Source organism: Crocuta crocuta, unplaced genomic scaffold, assembly GCF_008692635.1.
Source record: "Crocuta crocuta isolate KB4526 unplaced genomic scaffold, BGI_CrCroc_1.0 scaffold291, whole genome shotgun sequence".
NCBI classification, from domain to species: domain Eukaryota; kingdom Metazoa; phylum Chordata; class Mammalia; order Carnivora; family Hyaenidae; genus Crocuta; species Crocuta crocuta.
Genome location: NW_027527977.1, coordinates 158,508 through 179,228, shown reverse-complemented (window position 1 = coordinate 179,228; position 20,721 = coordinate 158,508). Strand labels below are relative to the sequence as shown.

The 20,721-nt window shown below is 35.6% G+C and overlaps 2 protein-coding genes across 4 annotated transcripts in view; one reads left to right on the top strand and one right to left on the bottom strand.

The window, feature by feature from the left end:
* Window positions 1-2,772: 2,772 nt before the first annotated feature.
* CENPQ (centromere protein Q) lies at window positions 2,773-17,627 on the bottom strand. 3 transcript variants are annotated; one of them, XM_077752853.1, is made up of 11 exons: window positions 17,545-17,627; window positions 17,039-17,159; window positions 13,659-13,690; window positions 12,763-12,904; window positions 11,965-12,013; window positions 10,850-10,970; window positions 10,226-10,294; window positions 6,241-6,370; window positions 5,313-5,432; window positions 5,103-5,177; window positions 2,773-3,864 (listed from the first exon to the last, which is right to left on the bottom strand). In XM_077752853.1, exons 4-11 carry the CDS (start codon window positions 12,862-12,864, stop codon window positions 3,733-3,735), a joined length of 798 nt encoding a protein of 265 aa, XP_077608979.1. In that variant the 5' UTR covers window positions 12,865-12,904; window positions 13,659-13,690; window positions 17,039-17,159; window positions 17,545-17,627; the 3' UTR covers window positions 2,773-3,732. The 3 variants fall into 3 exon arrangements, with proteins under 3 accessions (XP_077608979.1, XP_077608978.1, XP_077608980.1); XM_077752852.1 differs by lacking the exon at window positions 13,659-13,690; XM_077752854.1 differs by lacking the exon at window positions 13,659-13,690 and having other exon boundaries at window positions 17,087-17,159.
* A 117-nt stretch (window positions 17,628-17,744) lies between these two features.
* MMUT (methylmalonyl-CoA mutase) overlaps window positions 17,745-20,721 on the top strand; it is a 41,506-nt gene continuing 38,529 nt past the window's right edge. The window contains exon 1 of the mRNA XM_077752823.1: window positions 17,745-17,886. The gene's annotated coding sequence lies outside the window, so the exon portion shown is untranslated. The remainder of the gene's footprint in view (window positions 17,887-20,721) is intronic.

Sequence of the window (20,721 nt, the reverse complement as noted above, 5' to 3'; positions counted from 1 at the left end):
AGGTACAAATCCTGCAGCTGCAAAAGTGGAAGGGAAGCCAAAAGAGGCGGTGGGAAAGGATAAATCTTCAGACAAAAAAGTGCAAAGGGGAAAAGGGGAGCAAAGGGAAAACAGGCTGAATTGGCTAACCAAGAAACGAAAAGACTTACCTGCAGAAAACGGAAAAACTAAAAATGAGGAGAGCCCAGCCTCTGATGAAGCCCGAGAAAAAGAAGCTACGTCTGATTAATATCGTATCCCACGTCTAATCCGTGGTCCCTGCCTCCCTTCTTGTACAGCTCACAGGAATAATTCTATCAACTCTTTTGTAAATCCAAGTTTTTTAGTAGCTCTAGAAACATTTTTAAGAAGGAGGGAATCCCACCTTAGCCCATTTTTTTAAGTGTACTTTTTTTTTAAGAGGTGAAATAATTTGCTGGATTTTTTTTGGTACAACCAGTAAATAGTGGGATATTGAATATGGGAGAGGCTTTGATTGTCTTGTCAGCTTAACATTCCATAGATGGGATAGTTTTTATATACTATAATACCAAGCATACTAAATAGCAACTTGGAGTCAGTCATGCATCTAATATGTCTTGAACATTTTAAATTACTTCTATTACCATGTTGATTTTGGTAGGGTTGTTTCCTAAGGAAAACCACTCCTTGGTCTTGGCTCTCACTGTCAGAATTGTGTGAATTCTGTGACATGTTGGACAGGGTAGTCCGGTTTCCTAGTACCTTTGTTAATGTGCTGTGCAAGATTAAAAATTTGAGCATGTATATGTGATATTAAATTGTGAATTAATGGGACTTAACAATGTAACAGCATATCAACATTTGAAGATATTGGTATTTGATATACTGTTAAGAAAAATTTGACTCCAAATTTTAATCTGGAAGGTCACTGGAATAACTTAGAAAAGAATCACAACTACATGATTTTTCAGATTTTCGGTACATAAGTTCAGGATCCTGTACAAATTGAATTGTCTGTACTGGTCCTCAGAACAGCCAATAAATACTCAATTGTGAAGGAAGAAAAATGAAATTGTTTATAGTAGTTTTATTGAATTTTGAAAATGTCGCCTCTTCATCTTCCTCTTTGTCCAATTTTAACAACTATCACCCATCTTTGGATATGGTTGCTATACAATTTCATAGCCTTGATAACAGCAGGTCATTTTAATGAGAGCAAACATCTAAGCCAAGATAAAGTGGTTCTATGTTGGTTTAGTAGCAAAGAAATACATTCAGTGGCAGCAACTCTTTAAGAAAAGCTGGTTAGAATATAAAAATGGCTGTTACTTTAGACATGATGAAGTCTAAATGGGAAATCTGAATCTCTCTGCTTTTGCTTTCCTTCTTTCCTCTCCCTTCCTCAAAGCTGAGTATTTCTTGGCAATTAATGAAACATGAGAGGATTTAGAAGACTTATGTTTGGAAACTAAGCCAACCTGAATGATTCACATACTAATTTTGACAGGTGCACTTGCATTTATTTTTGGTTGAGAATGCCAGGAAATTCTATCCAACCAAATAAAAGAAAGTAAATCCCTTAATTTTAGGTTCCAGTGCAGGTGTCTCATAATTAAACAAAACTTGTTTGCTAAACATATGCCCAGCTGAAAGTTGGGGCAATGGAAGGGCTCTTATAAAATAGAAATTTTAAGTGACAGTGCACTAAGTTCTGCCACATAGCTGTACAGGCTCCCCGTTCGCGTCCCAAATCATAATTTACCTTGCTTCTTTCATGCTATATATTTACACCATCTGTCATTCCAAAGTGTATGTTTTAGACTTGAAAGTTTGTGGCAAGTGGCACTCTACACTTCTGTAGAGGAAGTGTGCCATAGCTGGCATGGTCTGTGCATATGAACACTTAAATGAGTGAGGATACTATATAGGACAGTCACCTGAATTACTGGGACCTTGTGCAGTTAAATTTTACTTTATTTGACTCTGTAATTAACTCTTAGAATTTTCACAAAGGGTATACCAAAATTTAGCCTTTGAAGAAAATATCGTGTATGTTTTCGATTGCCTACCACTTGCCAGATTACTGTAGATCTCTCAAAATACATCACATACTTTTCAAAGCTGTAAGAGGGTAATATGACCAGTTCATGCACATGGTGAATTGATTACTCAGTAAAAATGGTGAATAAAAATTCCAGTTGACATACAATAACCTTGAATGGATGCTCTGAGAGAAACAGCAGACTTTTAACTAACTCCTCCTTTCCCATCAAAAGCTATTATAAACGTCACGATTAATGAAAGATCGGTGAGCTGGGGCTCTCTATTCGTCACTTTAAAAACAAGAAGTTCCAAGTTCCAAATGAGGGGTTTTAGAGAGATTTTGTATTACTTTTTACTTTTAGTTGCTTTGTCTACCATGTAGTGGGTAGTCCAAAATACAACAAAATTATTTCTTTAAATGCTGCATTGCAGGTTTCCTTTCTTAAAGACTTTTCCTTTAAGATCCATTAATGTTCTCCTTGACCATTATTTCCTAAGAGGATGTTGCTTTTGACCCTTTTACTAAAGCTCCCTAGGGTTCCTATGACAGTGTGGTCTCCCTTACTGCAATGAGCTTTAAACCAAACTTGTTTAACTAAGGCTATGTTTCTGTCTGGAGGTTATCAACACAAATATGCCACCTTCTACCTTAACTGACAAGACAGTCTAGGCTAGAAAGAAAATTAATGAGAAATTGCAGTTATTTTTTAAAAATTTTAAATGTTTATTTATTTTTGGTAAAGAGAGACAGAGCAGGAGTGGGGGAGGGGCAGAGAAGGGGAGACACAGAATGTGAGGCAGGTTCCAGGCTCTGAGCTGTCAGCACAGAGCCCAATGTGGGGCTTGAACTCATGAGCTGTGAGATCATGATCTGAGTTGAAATTGGACACTTAACTGACTGAGCCACCAGGTGCCTGAGAAATTGCAGTTATTTTCTTTTACAAATAAATAAAATCAAATCGGACAACATACTGTAGTGACCAGAAAAGTTTTTTAATATATTCAAATGATAATTTATTCACATATATATACACATATACTTATTGCTACAATGAGAAAAGGTTTATAAAAAAGGTTTTTTTGTTTGATTTTTCTTTTAAGGGATAAATGTGCTTAGGTTCCTTTTAAATAAAAGTATCCTTTGATGACAGTGGAAAATATTCAACATCTAGTCAATAACCCCACTAAAGAAATAAAATGGTCATGCTACCTCCAAAGGTAAAGACAACTGGCAAATCTTAATTATGCCACAAAAGTCGAGGGAGTTATGTAAAAGAATAAAGACATTTGGGGATTTCTCAAGCTCCAGATAACCACAGAGAAAATGCAAGTCATAAGGTAAAGAATAATAATACTAGCCAACAATTATGTTTCTATGTACCGGGTACTACACACACTTTACATATGATAGTATCACATTTCCTCTGCACTAACCAATAAATGAGTTCTCTTCAGTCACTATAAATCATCAGATTGTGGCTGTTCATTGTTTCATGGTTTCAGGCAAATAACCAGAAACACAGCAACAGAAATGTGAGTCCCTAGTTTGGGCAACTACTCAAAAACAGTTTTTAGGACATTAGATGCTAAGAGATCTGTAAGGCTGATTTTAAGTGCATATTGGAAATAAATCCTGAAGAAGACTCACCCTCTGCAATATCATCACAGGTAACAGTTTTATAAATTCATAAACATTAAATTAATATGGAATAGTCTAAAAGAAACTCTTTAAGAGGCATCCAGTCTCTTATAGGCTTCTTCAATGAAAGTTAACATATTCTTCATTTGGGATGAATTATGGAGAACATCCAAGTCCTTCAGAAGAGCGTTATGGTTTGGAATTAATGTCAGAATTTCTTTCTGTGGGTATAATAGTACAATTAGTTTAACATTTTTGATAGTTGAGATATAATTGACATGGAACATTGTATTAGTTTCAGGTATACAACACAATAATGTGCTATTTGTATATACTGCAAAACCATCACCACAATGAGTCTAGTTAGCATTCATCACTATATATAACTACAAATTATTCTTATAAACTTTTTAAGATTTATTCTCGTAGCAACTTACAAATATACAGTACAGTATTATTGATTAGTTACTATGTTCTACGTTACATCCCCATGACAGTGATATTATAACTGGAAGTTTATACCTTTTGACCATATTCACCCATATAATTAGTTTTTAACCTTCTATTATGATAAATGTCAAATGTATGTTATTTAGAGGGAATGGTACAATAAACCTCATATATCCACCACCCAAACATCAGTACTCATCAACTCATTCCTGTTCTTTCAAATTTGTATTATTCTGTTTTCTCTCTGTCCATTTCCTCTCCCTTCACCCTAAATGAATTATAGATAAGACTACTTTAAATTACTTTTTAAAGCTTATTTATTTTGAGAGAGAGAGAGGTGGGGAGGTGAGCATAAGTGGGGGAGGGGGCAGAGAGCAGGGGAGAGAAAAGAATCCCAAGCAGGCTCTGCACCAACAGGAGGCTTGATGTCACAAATCATTGAGATCATGACCTAGGCCAAAATCAAGAATTGGATGCTTAACCGACTGAGTCATCCACGTGCCCTGTTATAAACATTTATGCTATAATACCTACTGGGAACCTATGAAGGGAGATACCAGCATACAGTCAGCTAAAGATAACACAGCACTATTTTATGAAGAGTTATAGGCCACTGTTAGAAGCATAAACAAACTCAACTTTTGGAACTTACTTCCAGAAATCTATCCTACACTTATGACCACACAAATATGTAAAGATGCATATGTAGGGTGTACTGAGCAAATAATTGCATATATTCCTTATTTTAGTAATTCACAAATTATAGAATAATTCACAAATTATTCATATAATGGGAAGTTATAAAGCTATTGACAAGAATGAGGCAGATCTACCAGAAAGATGCTCACAAAGAAAGATGTTCAAACCATTTTGTCAAATGAGAAAAATAACATTCACTAACAACTTATATCATGTATTTTATTTGTTTAAAAAAAGGAAAAGGTTATTATGGTTTTATATATGCAATTCATAACTGGTGATATAGTTGAAATGGTAAATTGGCATTTACCTGAAGTGTGGGTGCTTTGAGACTCTTCTGAGAAAGTTCTGGAAGACAGAGTACCCCACTATCTATGTGAAACATCTAAAGTTGAAAAAGAAAGCTACAGATTATTTCAAAAGATCCCTTTCTCTCTACTTACATTCAAAATTTGTCTTGGTCGAAAGTAAGTATTAAAACTTTTATCCACACTCTAGCAATGTATTATTAAAAAATTACCTGTTTTATCTTCTCCTCCTCTTCTTCCACCTCACTTGTCAGAATTTGAATTTTGTTCTTTAGGCTGTGAATATTCCCAGTCATTGACTCTATGATCTCTAGTATTTTATCTATTTCTTCCTGAGTCCAAAAAAGAAAGTTAATATTTTAAACTGAATATATTTTTAATTGAAACAAATAGGTATTAATATACATATACATATTTTTTAAATACCTCATATATTCAAACATTTTTGGAAGAAACTGTTTTTTTCCATTTAACTATATTTACCCTTTTGGCATATGGAGGTCCAGTTTTTGCTGTAAAACAGAAATGCTTTCAAGTATTATAAAAATCACAGTATCATTTACATATAAATTATTTACAATATATGTAAATTTGTTGCTCAGAATCAAACCCATCCAGTGTTGATCATGTGGAAAAATCAGAATAAATCCTAAATTCTGAATTAAGTCACTTTAAGAATTAAGGGAGAACTAGAAGAGCCTAGAGTGGTAACTAGAGAGGACATAGAAAGCCCTCATTAGATGTTGGCTGTAATGATAATAAGCAATATTAATAATAAAGAACATGCTCTTCTTGTCAATAAAGTATCATATTCAGGATGGAACAACTAATATATTTTTAAATTCTATAGCATTTTGTGATGAGCTCCTGTAATTTGATAATCAAAAACAGTAGTTTGGTTAAAGTCAGATGAAAAAAACAGAATTGCTAATCATTAATATATTAGAAATACTTTTAACTTTAGAGGCCCAAAGTTTAGGCAAAGGTTTTGCTTTGACTAATAATAATAATTTAATGAAAAACTTGTTCTAATATCTAGTATTGATTACTCAGAGAATATCATGATAATTAAAAAAAATTTCTTGTTCTCTTCCCCTTTCTCCAAAGTCCCTAATTATGGACTCTGTTCAAATATCATACCTGCAATAATGCCAGACCTTCTTCATTAGCTCTGTGCTGTGTCCTTTCCATTTTCAGTAGACTTGACACACTGGTTAAGTCTTTCAGCTTTTTGGGAGGGACTTTAAGAGTTTCACACAGTTGTAGCAATCTTAGAGATAAAATAAAAACATAATTATGTTTCCTTTCTTACCATTATTTTTTGTTTTTTTGTTCTGTTGTGTTGGAAGTACTGTTGCCATCTTTTCTCTGCCCTCAGATTCCCAAGCACTATAATATTCTTTTATTAACAGTGACTAACATTAGCAGTGAAGCACCCATAAAAACCCGTGACACATCATCTTTAAACCTTTCAATAACCTCAAATCATAAAGCACTTAAACTGCTTCATGAAAGGAAAAAATTCTATTTTACACGTTTAACAATTAATTTTATTATATACATTTATTTATACAATTGAATTTTTATACAGTTTCATTTATACATATTTTAAAGTAAAACTTTCCTTGTATCTTCTGAAATTGTTTCCTGGACTATTATGGCACATAATTCTATAGTTTATTGTGATTATTGAATAAGAGATGGAACACTATTCTGTAAGTCATAATTATGACCCTGGACTCTATATTCCAGTTGTCTCAGACAATGTGACCAATGAAAAAGAACTTCTATATGAGTTACTCTAACAATGGCCTTAAAGATAAGTGAGTGCCATAGAGTTTAAGGCAAATAAAACATTAAGATTAAAGTGCTTTGTTCAGGGGTGCCTGGGTGGCTCAACTGGTTAAGTGTCCAACTTTGGCTCAGGTCATGATCTTGTTTCGTGAGTTTGAGCCCAATGTCATGCTCTGTGCTGACAGCTCAGGGCCTGGAGCCTGTTCTGGATTCTGTGTCTCCTCTCTCTTTGCCCCTCTCCCACTCATGCTCTCTCTCTCTCTATCAAAAATAAATAAATATTTAAAAAACAAAGTGCTTTGTAAAAAGTACTATAAACATAAATGCTTAAAAAGTCAATATTATTAAATATATTATAAATATAAATATAATATATTCAATATTAAAGTTAAATCCTTTTTAAATACATAAAGGAAAAAATTTAAAAACAAAAAGAAAAAAATACAAATTAAAAACATAATAAAGTTAACACAACAAAACAAGGCTAAGAAATCCTCCTTCAAATCAGGTTGATTACATCACCAATAGAAACTAATCTATTACTACCTTCATTTGTAGCCAGGAGCAATATAGCTTTCCTAGATTTGATTACTGAATTCAAGGAAGAAATCAAGGAGGGAAAGCAAATTTGGTTGCATCTACCTAATAGCAGCATTTTGGTATTCTCAAAAACCCTACAACTTAAGATTTGCAGGCAATTCATTTTTTTTTTCTCTTTTTATTTTTTTATTTTTTCTTACAAATAGTTTATTGTCAGGTTGGTTTCCATATAACACCCTGTGCTCATCCCCACAAGTGCCCTCCTCCATGCCTATCTCCCCCCTCCCCCCCACATCCATCAGTCCTCAGTTTGTTTCTCAGCATTCAAGAGTCTCTCATGGTTTGCCTCTGTCCCTTTTTAAACAACAGTGAAAGTGAAAACCAAAACTCATCTTCCTGGTATCTTATTCAAAATAATAATTTTTGTAAAGAAAAAAGTAGGCAATGTAAACCTCAGCAAATATAATTTTCATTAAAGTGTTAGGATAAACTTCAGTTATCCAATCATTAGTCCATCATCTTCAAGAATAAACACCTATGTGTATAAGTCTTTCTAAGCGGGGGAAGTTCTTGATTTCTTAACTAAAATAAAGATCCATTTATGAACAATGTCTTCTAAAAGTTTATTGTTAATTCTGTGGAAGGGTCACTATTTTTTTTAAATGTTTTATTTACTTAAGTAACCTCTACATCCAACGTGGGGCTTGAACTCACAACCTCGAGGCCAAGAATCACACGCTCTTCCCACTGAGTCAGCAAGGTACCCCGGGTCACTCACTATTCTAAATGTTCTAAATAGTGGTCAGATTTGCAGGATATTTACAAAATCTCATTAAAATAATAGTGTAACATGAATACAACCTACTATGCCAACAACACCTAACTACCATTTATAACATTTTTCTATAGGGCATGTTCCTCTAGAAACTGTAGTAGCTAAGCCATTTTGTTTGACTAGCAACCCCGCTTGTCTGGTGGTGGATATGTATATGATACAGTCTGTATGAATCCTAATAGCTCTTGCCACAAAATCAGTTCTAAAGATAGGTGTAGCACCTAAGCTGGGCCAATCAAAGCCCATTACCAGAATTTTCTAGCTGAAGCTAAGAGGATAAAAGTTCTTTCTCCTCTTCACAAGGCTAAAGAAATAAATAGGGACCTGTCTAGGTTTACAGTTCTAAGTTAGTGAGGACAACTTATCTAAAAGAATGAAGCCAGGGTTAAGTATCCGACTTTGGCTCAGGTCATGATCTCATGGTTCATGGTTTTGAGCTCTGCGTCTGGCTCTGTGCAGACAGCACAGAGCCTGGAGACTACTCTGGACTCTCTGTCTCTGTCTCAAAAGTAAATAAATATTAAAAAAATTTTTTTTTCAAAGAATGAAGCTAACATGTGGCCAGAAGCAGAGATGAGACTAACACATGAAATAAAGAGTTCCTGTGGTAAATACCAATTCTGGAGGTGCTAGGTTAAACAAAATGAAATATATTTATTCACTATCGAGTTTTTATAATATGCTAATGCACCCAAACATAATTCATTATATGTCAGTTTTATTCAGAGTACCTTTAAGAACAAGTATTCCAAATAGACTTTGAAAAATGCCACGACAGGAAGTTTATTCAGAGATCCAACTAGAATCAATGGACTATGGCAGTGCTCTGCTATATATCAGTAGAAGGAAAAGTATCTTGAGGATTGTTACTTTGGAAACCAAAGGACTGAGTTGTGAAAGCAAAAATGAGACAACAGGCAGTCTCTGAAATATGTATCTCCATAGGGCTACATGGTAGAGAGAGAGAGCTTAAATGCTGAACAGAATTTAATCTTTTCTGAAGACCCAGGGTGATCCATCACTGTGAAGAGCATTTATGTAGTGTGATATTCTCATTCACACAGACACGACTTATTTGTTCTATATTAAAAAGGCAATAAATGGCTATGCTTTTATTATATATCAGCTTTTATACTGGCTTTTTAGTACACTTCCTTCCCCTTTAATATTAGGCTGTCGTTCCCACAAGCAGATGGCAGATCTGCTTCTCTCAGTCCTTCTCTCCTCTCTCCAGTCTCTCCACAAACTCCCAGCCCTCACCCATGCTTTCTGTTTTTCTACTATTGTTGATATTATACTTCAAGTGAGCAGAATTTGTATTTAGTTTCCCAAGAATAACTAAGAGGTCAAGATCATTTCCAGGCAAATGTGAAAATAAGATGCAGAACATTTCTGTACAAAAAGAAAAAGTTGTGCAAATAGTAGTCACTGAAAATCACTGGCAGTGGTCTGGCTACTAAGAACACTTGAAAAGAAGCTTCCATTTGTGACTTGCCACAAGATGGAGAGCAGTAATGCCCAGGAGAATTACATTTGCTGCTTATGAAAACAATGTAATGCAACATATGAAGTGAAGAAAAAACATAGCCACCAAATAAATATCAGATAAGAATGGTAAACTGTTAACTTCAAATTGGACAAAATGAAGATCAACGAAGTTAAAACTGACAAAATATTTTTTCAAATCCCAATACAAAATAATGAACTATGGAAGTAGGCATTTTGTGATTTTCAGACTCTATTTATATAAATTCTCTGAACCTCAGAATCTCATGCAGCAGCCGTTTGGAATACACATTTCCAAATTGTTCATCTTCTTAAGACAATAAAAACAACAACAGCAACAACTAACACCCAAAATGAAAGAAAAACTTTGTATCCCACAAACATCTGTTCTGGTAACATAGGAACAGACTAATTATATTTTAACAATTTTCTATTGCATAACTGTATTACCTTTTCTTCAGATAGTTAAGATGATACTGAACTTGTTCATGTTCTCTAATATTGTTGCTCAAAACTGCTCTGGAAAAGAAAAAAGATATTGAATAAATAATAGCTTGAAACACAACTAATACAATCTGTTTACTTTTTCTCCCTGATTTTTTTCATATGTCTCTTACTAGCCAGGAAGAATCAATCACTTTTTATGTTAAATACATTTTAAGCAGAAACAGAATCAAAGTTCTTTTTATTATATTTTATTGTAATTAATTTAAACAAGTTCAGTTTCTTAATGGTAGAATCCATTGTTGTGTATCCCCTTTAGCATGATGGTGGCTTATATATAGTGCCAATTCAACTAAACTTATTCCTAAATATCCCCAGTGATAGAACAAGTTTAAAGTTTACAAATAGCAGATCATGCCACATAGACTTTCTTTTTCTTTCTTTGATGAATTACTAAGCTTCTGACATTAGAAAAGACTTCTTGCTTAAGGCTGATAGCATCAGAGGACATTACTTATATCTTCTAAAAAAGAATAATACCCTATCACCATAAAATAAATAATGAGTTAATAGGATACCGTTTATAGGAAAGGTGAGTAGAAATCAGGAGTGAAAAAACTTCATACTTACATTATTACTGATTCCATCATAGTTTGTAAATGCTCTCTGCTACTTTTTGAAAGAGGTTGCCAGGTTTTTCTTTTGTTGGATGCTATATTTACCTGTCTTAGATTAGTAAACTCTGTTTGTCCTGTTATTGGTAAAGGAAGAGACTCTGGTCAATCTCAGTTTTATGTTTTTACTTAAGAGTTTCAAGTATAAATTTAATTTAACAAGCTAATAGAATTACAAGAAGCAAAATATTATAAAACTGCAGGAACTGTTTAACTTCCTTTTTATTGCACAGCCATAATATGCCAAGTGTCAAATATGAATATGCTATTATGTTACATAAAATACTACTAGCTGATACTGCAGATACAAACCCATGACAATACTAAATAAAGAACCAGGCTACACTTATTACAATTCAATATAAAAGTGTGGTTTCCAGAAATGATGTGAATTGAAGAACTTCATTGAGAAGACTAGAAAGCTATTTTTACCAAATTTTGAATGGCAACTGCAACAAAATATTCAAGGTCTCCTAGGTTGTTGATGTTCTGCTTATAAGGGATAAACAAAAGATATGCTACTAGCTCCTCTGAAGATTAGTTTTGGAGAGAAGGGAGATTAAATAATTATAATTAGAAGAATGCAAAGCATTATAAAAGAAAAAGTTCTATGCACTATGTGCGTTGTGGTAATATAAAACCAGAGGACCTAGCTTGGTCTTGGTGAGAAGAGGGAAGGAATTCTTCGATGAAGTGATGCTTAAGTAACGGTGACTGCTCCAAACTAGTTTACTCCAAACAAAATTGGACTGTTGCATATCTGTTTTAAAGAGAAATCAGTAGACGTGTCTCCATGTCAAAAATCAGTAGTAATTCATACTGTGGGAGACTTCGATTTTTTCTAGTTCCTCTCAATTTAGAACCCTACACCATATTTTGCTAGAGGTGGTTAAGTAAAATTTCAGTTGAGGAAAATAACTAACTAGTACTACTTACTCTTGCAAAAATGAGAATGCAGCTGTTTATCACTATCTTCTGCAGAACTTATCAACAAGATGCTGAGAATTTTTTCATGGAAACTATAGTATTGAGACAGACAGACACGTTAAACAAGATAGAGAAAATAAATACCTTCAAAAGGCAGATGCTTTGGATTTTTATTTTTTGCCGTGTTTCTAACCTAGAGGAAAAAACACGTGCACACATAATAAAACATCAGATAAGAAGATACTGCTTTTGCAATATATTTGCCCTGTATGTTGAAGAGTATTCATATATCTTCTGGCTAGATAGAAAAAGTATATTGCCACTTCTACAGAGCAGGAGTGTGTATTTATCACAGGCAATGGCTATACTAAAGCAATTCCTGGACAATGGTGATAACGTATAACAGAATTCCACAGAGTGTCAAACGTTTTAAAGAAATCATTAGTCACTTTGCCTATGAAATAGTGTTATATACTTCACCTACACAAAAACACAGGCACTGTCCAATATAGGGGTAAACACATTTTAAAAATTATTTTATAATAAAAATTTTGGAAGAGAGGAATAAAATTATGGTAGAAGCTAATTCCTCCCAAAGTGATTTTTTCTCTGTGTTAATAAAAATCTCCTAACTCACAGATTTTCCTACCTTTTAACATGGAATTTGTATACACTTAATTTCTATCTTCACACTTAAACTTAGCAATGCCCCATTACCCCCTCCTCCACAAATAATTCTCTGATTGATATGTTTAGAAACTGAAATAAATAATTTTCATCTGAGAACTTTTACAAATCATATTGCAACAGTTCCCACATGATAATATGAATTACTACAATTTGTAGTAAAACTGAACTTTAGTCTTCACATACTCCTTTACATAGAACAGATGATATTTTTAATCACAAAGTTCTGAATGATAAACTCAATATTTTCATTACCTTTTTCTTTGGCAACTCTACTTCCTCATCATCAATTTTTCTTTTTGGGTTTCTTTTTAACGGTTGAGATCTTTTCTTGGAAGCACCTGCTTTGTTAGACATCTTGATTAAACAGAACAATCATAACAGCGCTTCAAAAAATCTGGAAAGATAAAAATGACACAGAAAAATAAGCTTAAGTTTGCATAATATATTTTGTTAAGAACTACCTATAAATGTTGTAAATTTGCTTGAAAACATTTAAACATATTTCAAAATAAACATCAGTTATTATTATAAGTGTGCCTAATTCAATTTCATTCCTAAAAATATCTTCCATTTTTATGGCTTTAAAAAATTACTTGAAAATGCTTTTGCATCTCTTACTTTATACTCCCCCATACAATAACATTATCTCCATGTTTAGATTAAAAAAAATGGAAATATGAGGTATTAAGTTGTCTTACTCTGGTCACAGATATTATCAATTTGAAAAGTAATACTCAAGTCTTCTTATTTTAAGCCCAATGGAGTTCTCATTCACCTTATGCCAAAAATGAAAGGAAATAATCTTTAGGATCATACTATTAATCTATGTTGTGGAAACTCAGGTGGAAAATTCACTTATAAGAATTTAAGCCATAACTGCCTGGGCTATTTTGCAATTTAAAAAGGCACAGAAGTATACGGATTATCCTCCCACAAATTACAAAACAGACACAGGAGTGGATGAAGATGTCAGTGACGCCATTTAGAATGACTCCTTTTCCCTATCTAATAGTCCTTTATCACCATACTTATTACTGTTAAAAGGAAAGAGAAATTGCATTAGACCATAAGGAGTATATAACTTGGAAGTTAGGTACAGTATACATGGAGGGGTATGTGTGTTTGTGCGTGTGTATTTGTAGACATACCTGGGAGATATTGCAGGTTCTGTTCCAGACCACTGCAATAAAGTGATTATTGCAATAAATGAGTCAAATGAAATTTTTGGTTTCATTTGCACATAAAAGTTATGTTTACATTATACTGTAGTCTATTAAGTGTACAATAGTATTATGTCTAAAAAACCCTCAATGTACATACCTAATTAAAACACTTAATGGCTGAAAAATGCTAACCATCATCTGAGCTTTCAGCAAGTTGATCACTGAACCCCATAACAAATATAATATTAAAGGAAAAGTTTGAAATATCCAACAATTCCCAAAATGTAACAGAGACACGAAGTGAGCAAATGCCACTGGAAAAATGGAGTCTAAAGACTTGCTGATGCAGGATTGCCACAAACCTTCAATTTGTAAAGAACACACAGTATCTGTGAAGCGTGATAAAATGAGGTATGCTTGTATACACACACACACGTGGTGTGTAAATTACATATATATGTTTCCTAGGCATATATAGATGTTTCAGTCACCGTTTCTTTTCTAAAAATTCAGAGTTTAAATATATATGGAGACTGAGAAATAACAAAGGAGGTACTTTGGATAAATCTATTTCTTTAAATTTTAAAAGGTAAAGTTTCAAGATTTTTTTCAGTAAAATTAACAAAAATAGGGGGACATAATTAATTCAAAGATCACAAACTACACTTGGGGACTACTTGTAAGATCGTTTACAAAAAGCAGTGGATGCTAAAATATGCTTTACCCTGCTCTTGAACAATGTGGTACTTTACACCCAGTCTCTTGTGTTATATTCTTGAGATGCCTAATTTTCTCAACTTGACATCCATGCCCTTATACAATATATGGTGGAAATGATTTTGTACCAGTTTACTGGCCTAAACATGAAATGAATGGCAGCTGCAACTTCATCACTTTTGGAATATTTGCTCTAGGAACCCAGCTACCATGGTATGAGGAAGGCTAACATTGAGAGGAATGGAAGCCCCAGGCCAAAGCCCCAGATGAACTCCCAACGAACATCCACCACCAACTTGCCAGCATGGCATGTACCTGAGCCAATCAATATGCTGCAGCTGACCCTGCCTGGAAAAGACAGGAGTCAGCCCTACCAAGTTGCTTCTGATCCCAAACAAATTCCGGAACAAAATACATTATTTTCTTAAGTTAAAAAAAAAAAATCCTTCCCTAATATCTAGCATCCAATACCCAAACTCTTTACCATGCCATTTACAGTCCTTAACAATCTAGCCCTGGGGTGCCTGGATGGCTCAGTGGATTAAGCTTCTGACTTCAGCTCAAGTCATTATCTCAAGATTTGTGGGTTCGAGCCCCTAGTCGAGCTCTGTGCTGATAGCTCAGGGCCTGTAGCCTGCTTCGGATTCTGTCTCCCTCTCTCTCTCTGCCCCTCCCCTGCTAATGCTGTCTCTCTCTCAAAAAAATGAATAAACATTAGAAAAAAATTAAAAACAAAACAAATCTATTTCTGCCTAGGTTTCCATACTTTTCTTCCACTACTCCTCATAAGACTCTCTCTCTCTCTAGCTAGATTTGATGGTTTCCTGAACACACTATGCCCTCTACCTGAGCTGGTCTCCTGTCTCTGTCCACCCTCCCAGAGCATGAGCCACCTGCTTTCCATGACTCCTAACCACTTCACTCCACTCTAAAAGTCTGTGGGATCCTATGGCCTCTAACTCTCAGCTGGCACTTATTTATAGTTTGGTTCTGTTAATCCGTTTTTCTTGATATTCTTTATTCAAGAACATGTAATTTACTGTTATGCCAAATTTAACTTACAAACTGTGACAGTCCTTTTAAATATACATACTGACAGTATATACATTTAGAAACTTTTATCGCAATTTGGCAACAATTTTATGTGTGTTGAACCGGATTATAAAATAATTGGCTTTGTTTTTTTCCTTTTAAATGTCATTTTCCCAGTAATTTATTTAAAAAAAAAAAACCCATCAGTTTCTTTTTTTAGAGATGTTTAAGGTTCACTGCAAAATTAAGCAGCAAGCATACAGAGTACCCATACACCCTCTATACCCACTCACTATACCCACCCTCAGCCTTCTCCACTACCAACATCCCACTCCAGAGTGGTGCATTTGCTACAACTTATGAACTTCCACTGATATATCCATCACCCAAAGTTTACGGTGGGGTTTATTCTTGGTGTNCCACTCCAGAGTGGTGCATTTGCTACAACTTATGAACTTCCACTGATATATCCATCACCCAAAGTATACGGTGGGGTTTATTCTTGGTGTTATATACTCTATGGGTTTGACTAGTAATTTATTATGCGTTGTAGTCTACAAAAGAATCAGTTGTGACTGATTAAAAGTTAAAAAAAAAAAGTTGGTCCTTTATTACTAGCAAGAGAAGATGCATCATTTTCATCGATACCTATTTGAGGCACTAAACCATAGCACAAAAAGTTTCTCAACCTCAGCTGTATCATTTTGGATGGGGTAACTCTTTGTTGTGAAGGAGGCATTGTAAGATCTTTAGCAGCAGTTCTGGTCTCTAGTTGCCAGCACCCTCTCTTTGCAGGCCCCCCAAGTTGTGACAACCAAAACTGTCCCCAGACATTATCAAATGTCCCCTGGTATGAATGCACTTCTGATTGAGAACCACTGCCAAGAGCAAGTCAGGGATAAGGATAAATAGCCTAGTTCCAAATTCAGACTCTGCCATTTAACTAGTTGTACAATCTTAGGCAAGTAAATTTGTTCAATTTCCTCACTGGTAAAATGGGTTAAAGTTAAAAGCACCAACATTGAAGGCTTCTGTGAAGCTAAAAGGTTGTACAAAACACGTAAAGTGCGTAGAACATAGTAAGATTCAATAAAGAAAAGTCATAATTTTCTATCACTTTTGGGCTAGTTGTAAAGGAACTAAAATAGAAATTTTAATGTAAATGGAAAAAAAAATTTTTGCCCTGTTTTAAATCCACAGGAAACCACAGCCTAGCGGTAGTGGGTAGAGACAGATATGAAAACAAATGCTATATAAAATCACAGACCACGTGAAAAAACTATAAAAGACAAGTGAATGACTATCTTGATTTGATGTGTGTCGGGTGGGGGGTGGGGGTGGAGAGGAGAATGCTATATGGTATGCAGGAAAAAAAGTAATATGTTAATTACATTTTGAAATATTTAGCCAGAAGGACCAGGAATGAAGTATATGAGAGAAAACAGCAAAAGCCTGATGCAGAACAGTTTAAAAGAAACTGGTCGGGGACAAGGAAAATTCAGTGATACTTTAAGGTGTATGGCCGTAATGGGCACAAATAAGACTCGAGTAACGGACAGAAATAGGACTGGAACTGTAGTTTGCGCCCAGACTCTATACTGCAATAAAGAATTTACCCTTAGTAGGAAACAGGGAGGCATCCTCAGCTGTCTTGTTTTCCTCACCGGTTTGCTGAAATTCGTGGAAACGAAATCTCTCCGTCTAGGGCTCTACAGAGGCGCACAGGGTGAGCACGGTCTGGCAAAACATAAAAATACGCTATGTTTAACTCCTGACAAATGCATCGGGATAGCGGCGCTGCCGACCCAAGTTACATCAATGCCCAAAGACCCTCATCACTAGAGCTGCACTTCGCCCCACGACGGGCCGCAGGATGTTAAGGAAAACGAACGAGGAGAAGGATGCACTGAGGAAAGGAGGAAAGGAGGAACCAGGCGTGGCTTCACTCCGGCCTCGCGAAACCAATAGTTCAATCCTGGGCCCCGAAAATGATTTCCCTTTCACTGGAAAATCATCTCACGCTCCCGAAATACAAGCCGCGGAGACTGCCATAATCGCACTGGCCACAAAACTCATTCCGCAAGCTGGACGCACCGGCCGACTAAAAGCTTTCACTACTCACCAAAGGTGCCTCTTGAACACTCCAAGGAGCCAAACGCTGAGAAATTCGCGCCAAAACCATTGAAAGCCGAGGAGGCCCGGAAGTGGACGCGTAGAAACCGGAACACGGGTGTAGAGAGGCGGGCGTCCAGCCGCACCAACGTCATCAGAAGCGCGCCCGCGGGAGCGCGACAAGATTGGCTGCAGGGTAGGGCGGTGTCCGCCTACGCCCCTTGACTTCTCCAGCTGACTTGTGCGCAAGCTCCTTGAGGGGCTCAAGTGTGTGGATCTCAGACTTCCAGGGCTAGGGTGTCTGAAGTCCAGCCGCCCTCCCTCACAGCCGAGGTCCGAGACAGGCAGGCCAGTGAGTAAGACTGTGTACCTAGGGATGTCAGCCTTTCACTTCCCTCCATTCTCGGACTCCTTTCTCCCCATTTACCCATGTCCTCTGAGCCTGTCCTTTTCCTCCTCTCAACTTCATTATTTACCTTCCCACTATGACGGCATCCCGCTCCCCTCTAATTTCTCCTTGGGTTTAAAGTCTCCACCGACTTCTCTAAAGCGTGATCAGTGGGAATTCGGAGGTACTTCGGGAAAGAAGGTGCTTGTTCGCCTCGGGGGCTATGTCGCCATCTTCCCTGGCCACCCCAACACCCCCAGATGCCGCTAGGCAGGGGGCGCTTTCAAGATTGCAGAGGGGCGCGCTGGCTCCACAGCTGTCTCTCTTCTAGGCTGTAGCTCTTGTTACTGTGAGGTTGTTTGTATGAGGTGGAGCACCGAAAGTGACCTTGTGTATACTTGTGGATCTAAGGGTAAGAGGTGAAGTAGGAAAGACAGGTCTAAATTGACATAAAATTGCAAATTACTAACTTGTTCAGTTTTATCTTGAAATAACAATCTTCGAGATGCTCGAAACCTTGGATAATGTGTGTATGTGTATTTTAAATCACTTGATTTTCTCCCATATGTTTATGTTAATATTAAATACAATTTGCATGCTGTGTATTGTCATCTCCAACACAAATTGGTTGAACATTGGAGTTGGTTAGCCTTTCCTGAAGTATTAATGTGCAACCACATACTAACAATCAAAACTTGAAAGTTAATTTGATTCAGAATGGTAGGTATTTTACCCTTATTTGGGGGGGGGAGTTTGTAGGGATGAGCTTCATCATTACTATTTAACACATCGTAATCATCAATAACATATTTGCTTTACATGTCTCTTCTTTGGATGCTTGAAGCCTCTTCACGGCTCTTCTGAGAAAAGTCAGAAGTCCTGTTTTCATCGGTTGTAGTTGTAGTAGTTGTGTTCTTACCTAAAAATGATGTCTAGTTCCAGCCTTTACCAATTTGCCATGTGATTTTCTGTAAGTCACTTAATAGAGGGCTCTTTCCTATCATTTGTCCAGGTTTGGGGAACCAGTATTTTATGTAAACGAGTGTGATATGTTCTGTCTACAATCTCATATCAGGCAGTTTTCAAATTACCTTTTATATCATTTCCGTAGAGGTTCAGTCATAATTTATTTTTCTCACGTATTTTTAAGCTAGTACATGTAGTTTATACTTGCAAGAAGACGGATGACAAGGACCCCATGGATATAATAGAATAAAAATCATAGCTTTGAAAGAATAAAGGGAATTCTTCTTTTGTATTTCTTTTTACACTTTGTACTATGTACTTTTACCCAGTTGAACATATCACATTCACAGTGTTTTATCTTGATTCTTTCACGTAATACTTTTTGAGCCTGTCTCCTTTTTAAAGAAACTGCGTAACATATTTTAAATTTGACTTATGTATAATAATATATTTACATATCTATAAGTGCACATAATTGTGCAGTTTGACGAATTTCTACAAACCGAATACATCTGTATAATCAGCATTCAGATTAAGACCATCACCCCAAAGCACCTCTCTTGTTCCCTTTCGTCCTAGCCACCATAAGTAACCACTCTCCCGACTTCTGACATTAAACATTGGTTTTGTCTATTTTCTAAATATATTTTAGTGCTATGTAAAATTCTATCACTTGTATATACTATTATTCACTTATTCCTACATTGTTAGACATTGATGTTTCTAAATTTTCTTTATTACAAGTAAAACTATAGGAAACATGTATTTTTATGTAGTAACTTTCCTAGCAGTGTTGTTCCTCAGTGGAATGGCATAATCAGTCCTGACACTTTTTGTGCATATTGCTAATTTGCTTTCCAAAGTAATTAAAGCAGTTAGTATTCCCACCAGTGGTTTGTCTTTTGTTTCACAACCCTCTAACAAATGTTGAGTATTCTTATTTTCCTTTAAGCTTCATCAAATTGATAGGTAAGAAATGGTATGGAAAATAGAATTTTAAGCTCACTTTTCTTGTTACCTTATACATTATAGAGCACAATTTATATTAATAAAATTTGCATCTCAAAACATGTTAAAATACTAGTCTCTATATGTTGAAGCTGTATGACTATAGCAAGTATTTACTTAATTCAGATGAACAGTGGAATTTCGATCAAGCGTCTTTACTCATTTATTTCTCTGGATCTTCATTTCTATGTGTAAAATGGTGAAATCACACTTAGTCATTTAGTGTAAGACTGTGCTAGTTATTAGGAATATACAGCCCTAATGTTGGGTCAGTTAATAAACTAGCAGAGAAATATGTATATATACGTATATGTGTATAATTTTATACATCTTATATAAATAAATATATTCTATAGAAATGTACAAAACAGTGTTCTAATATGTAGTAGTGTGAGAGATGACAGATGTCTAAACAGAGAAACAGTGCTGTGGTATGGACTACTGAAGAGGCCATTTAGCCCATTATGTGAGTTCAGGGAAAACCTTTGAGTGTATTATTTAGATGCTAGGACTTTGAAACCTAGTGCTGCCTAGGTTTAAATGCTGGCTCTTCTGTGTCTCAGTTTCCTCATCTGTAAAATGGGGGTAATATTAGTACCTATCTTGGTGATGTTGTGAGGATTAAAATTGCTGTTCTGTGCAAAGAAAGTCCAGTGCAGCAGTGTAAAGTGCAGCAGTGCCTGGCATGTAGAAAGCTGTGTGTATTGGAGATGATGCCTTAGCCAGGTTAGCCAAAGAACATTCTAGGAAGATGGAAGAGCTAGAGCAAATCACAGAACTTTGATATATGCAGGGAGCTATAGGTTATTTAGTATTTCTAGAACA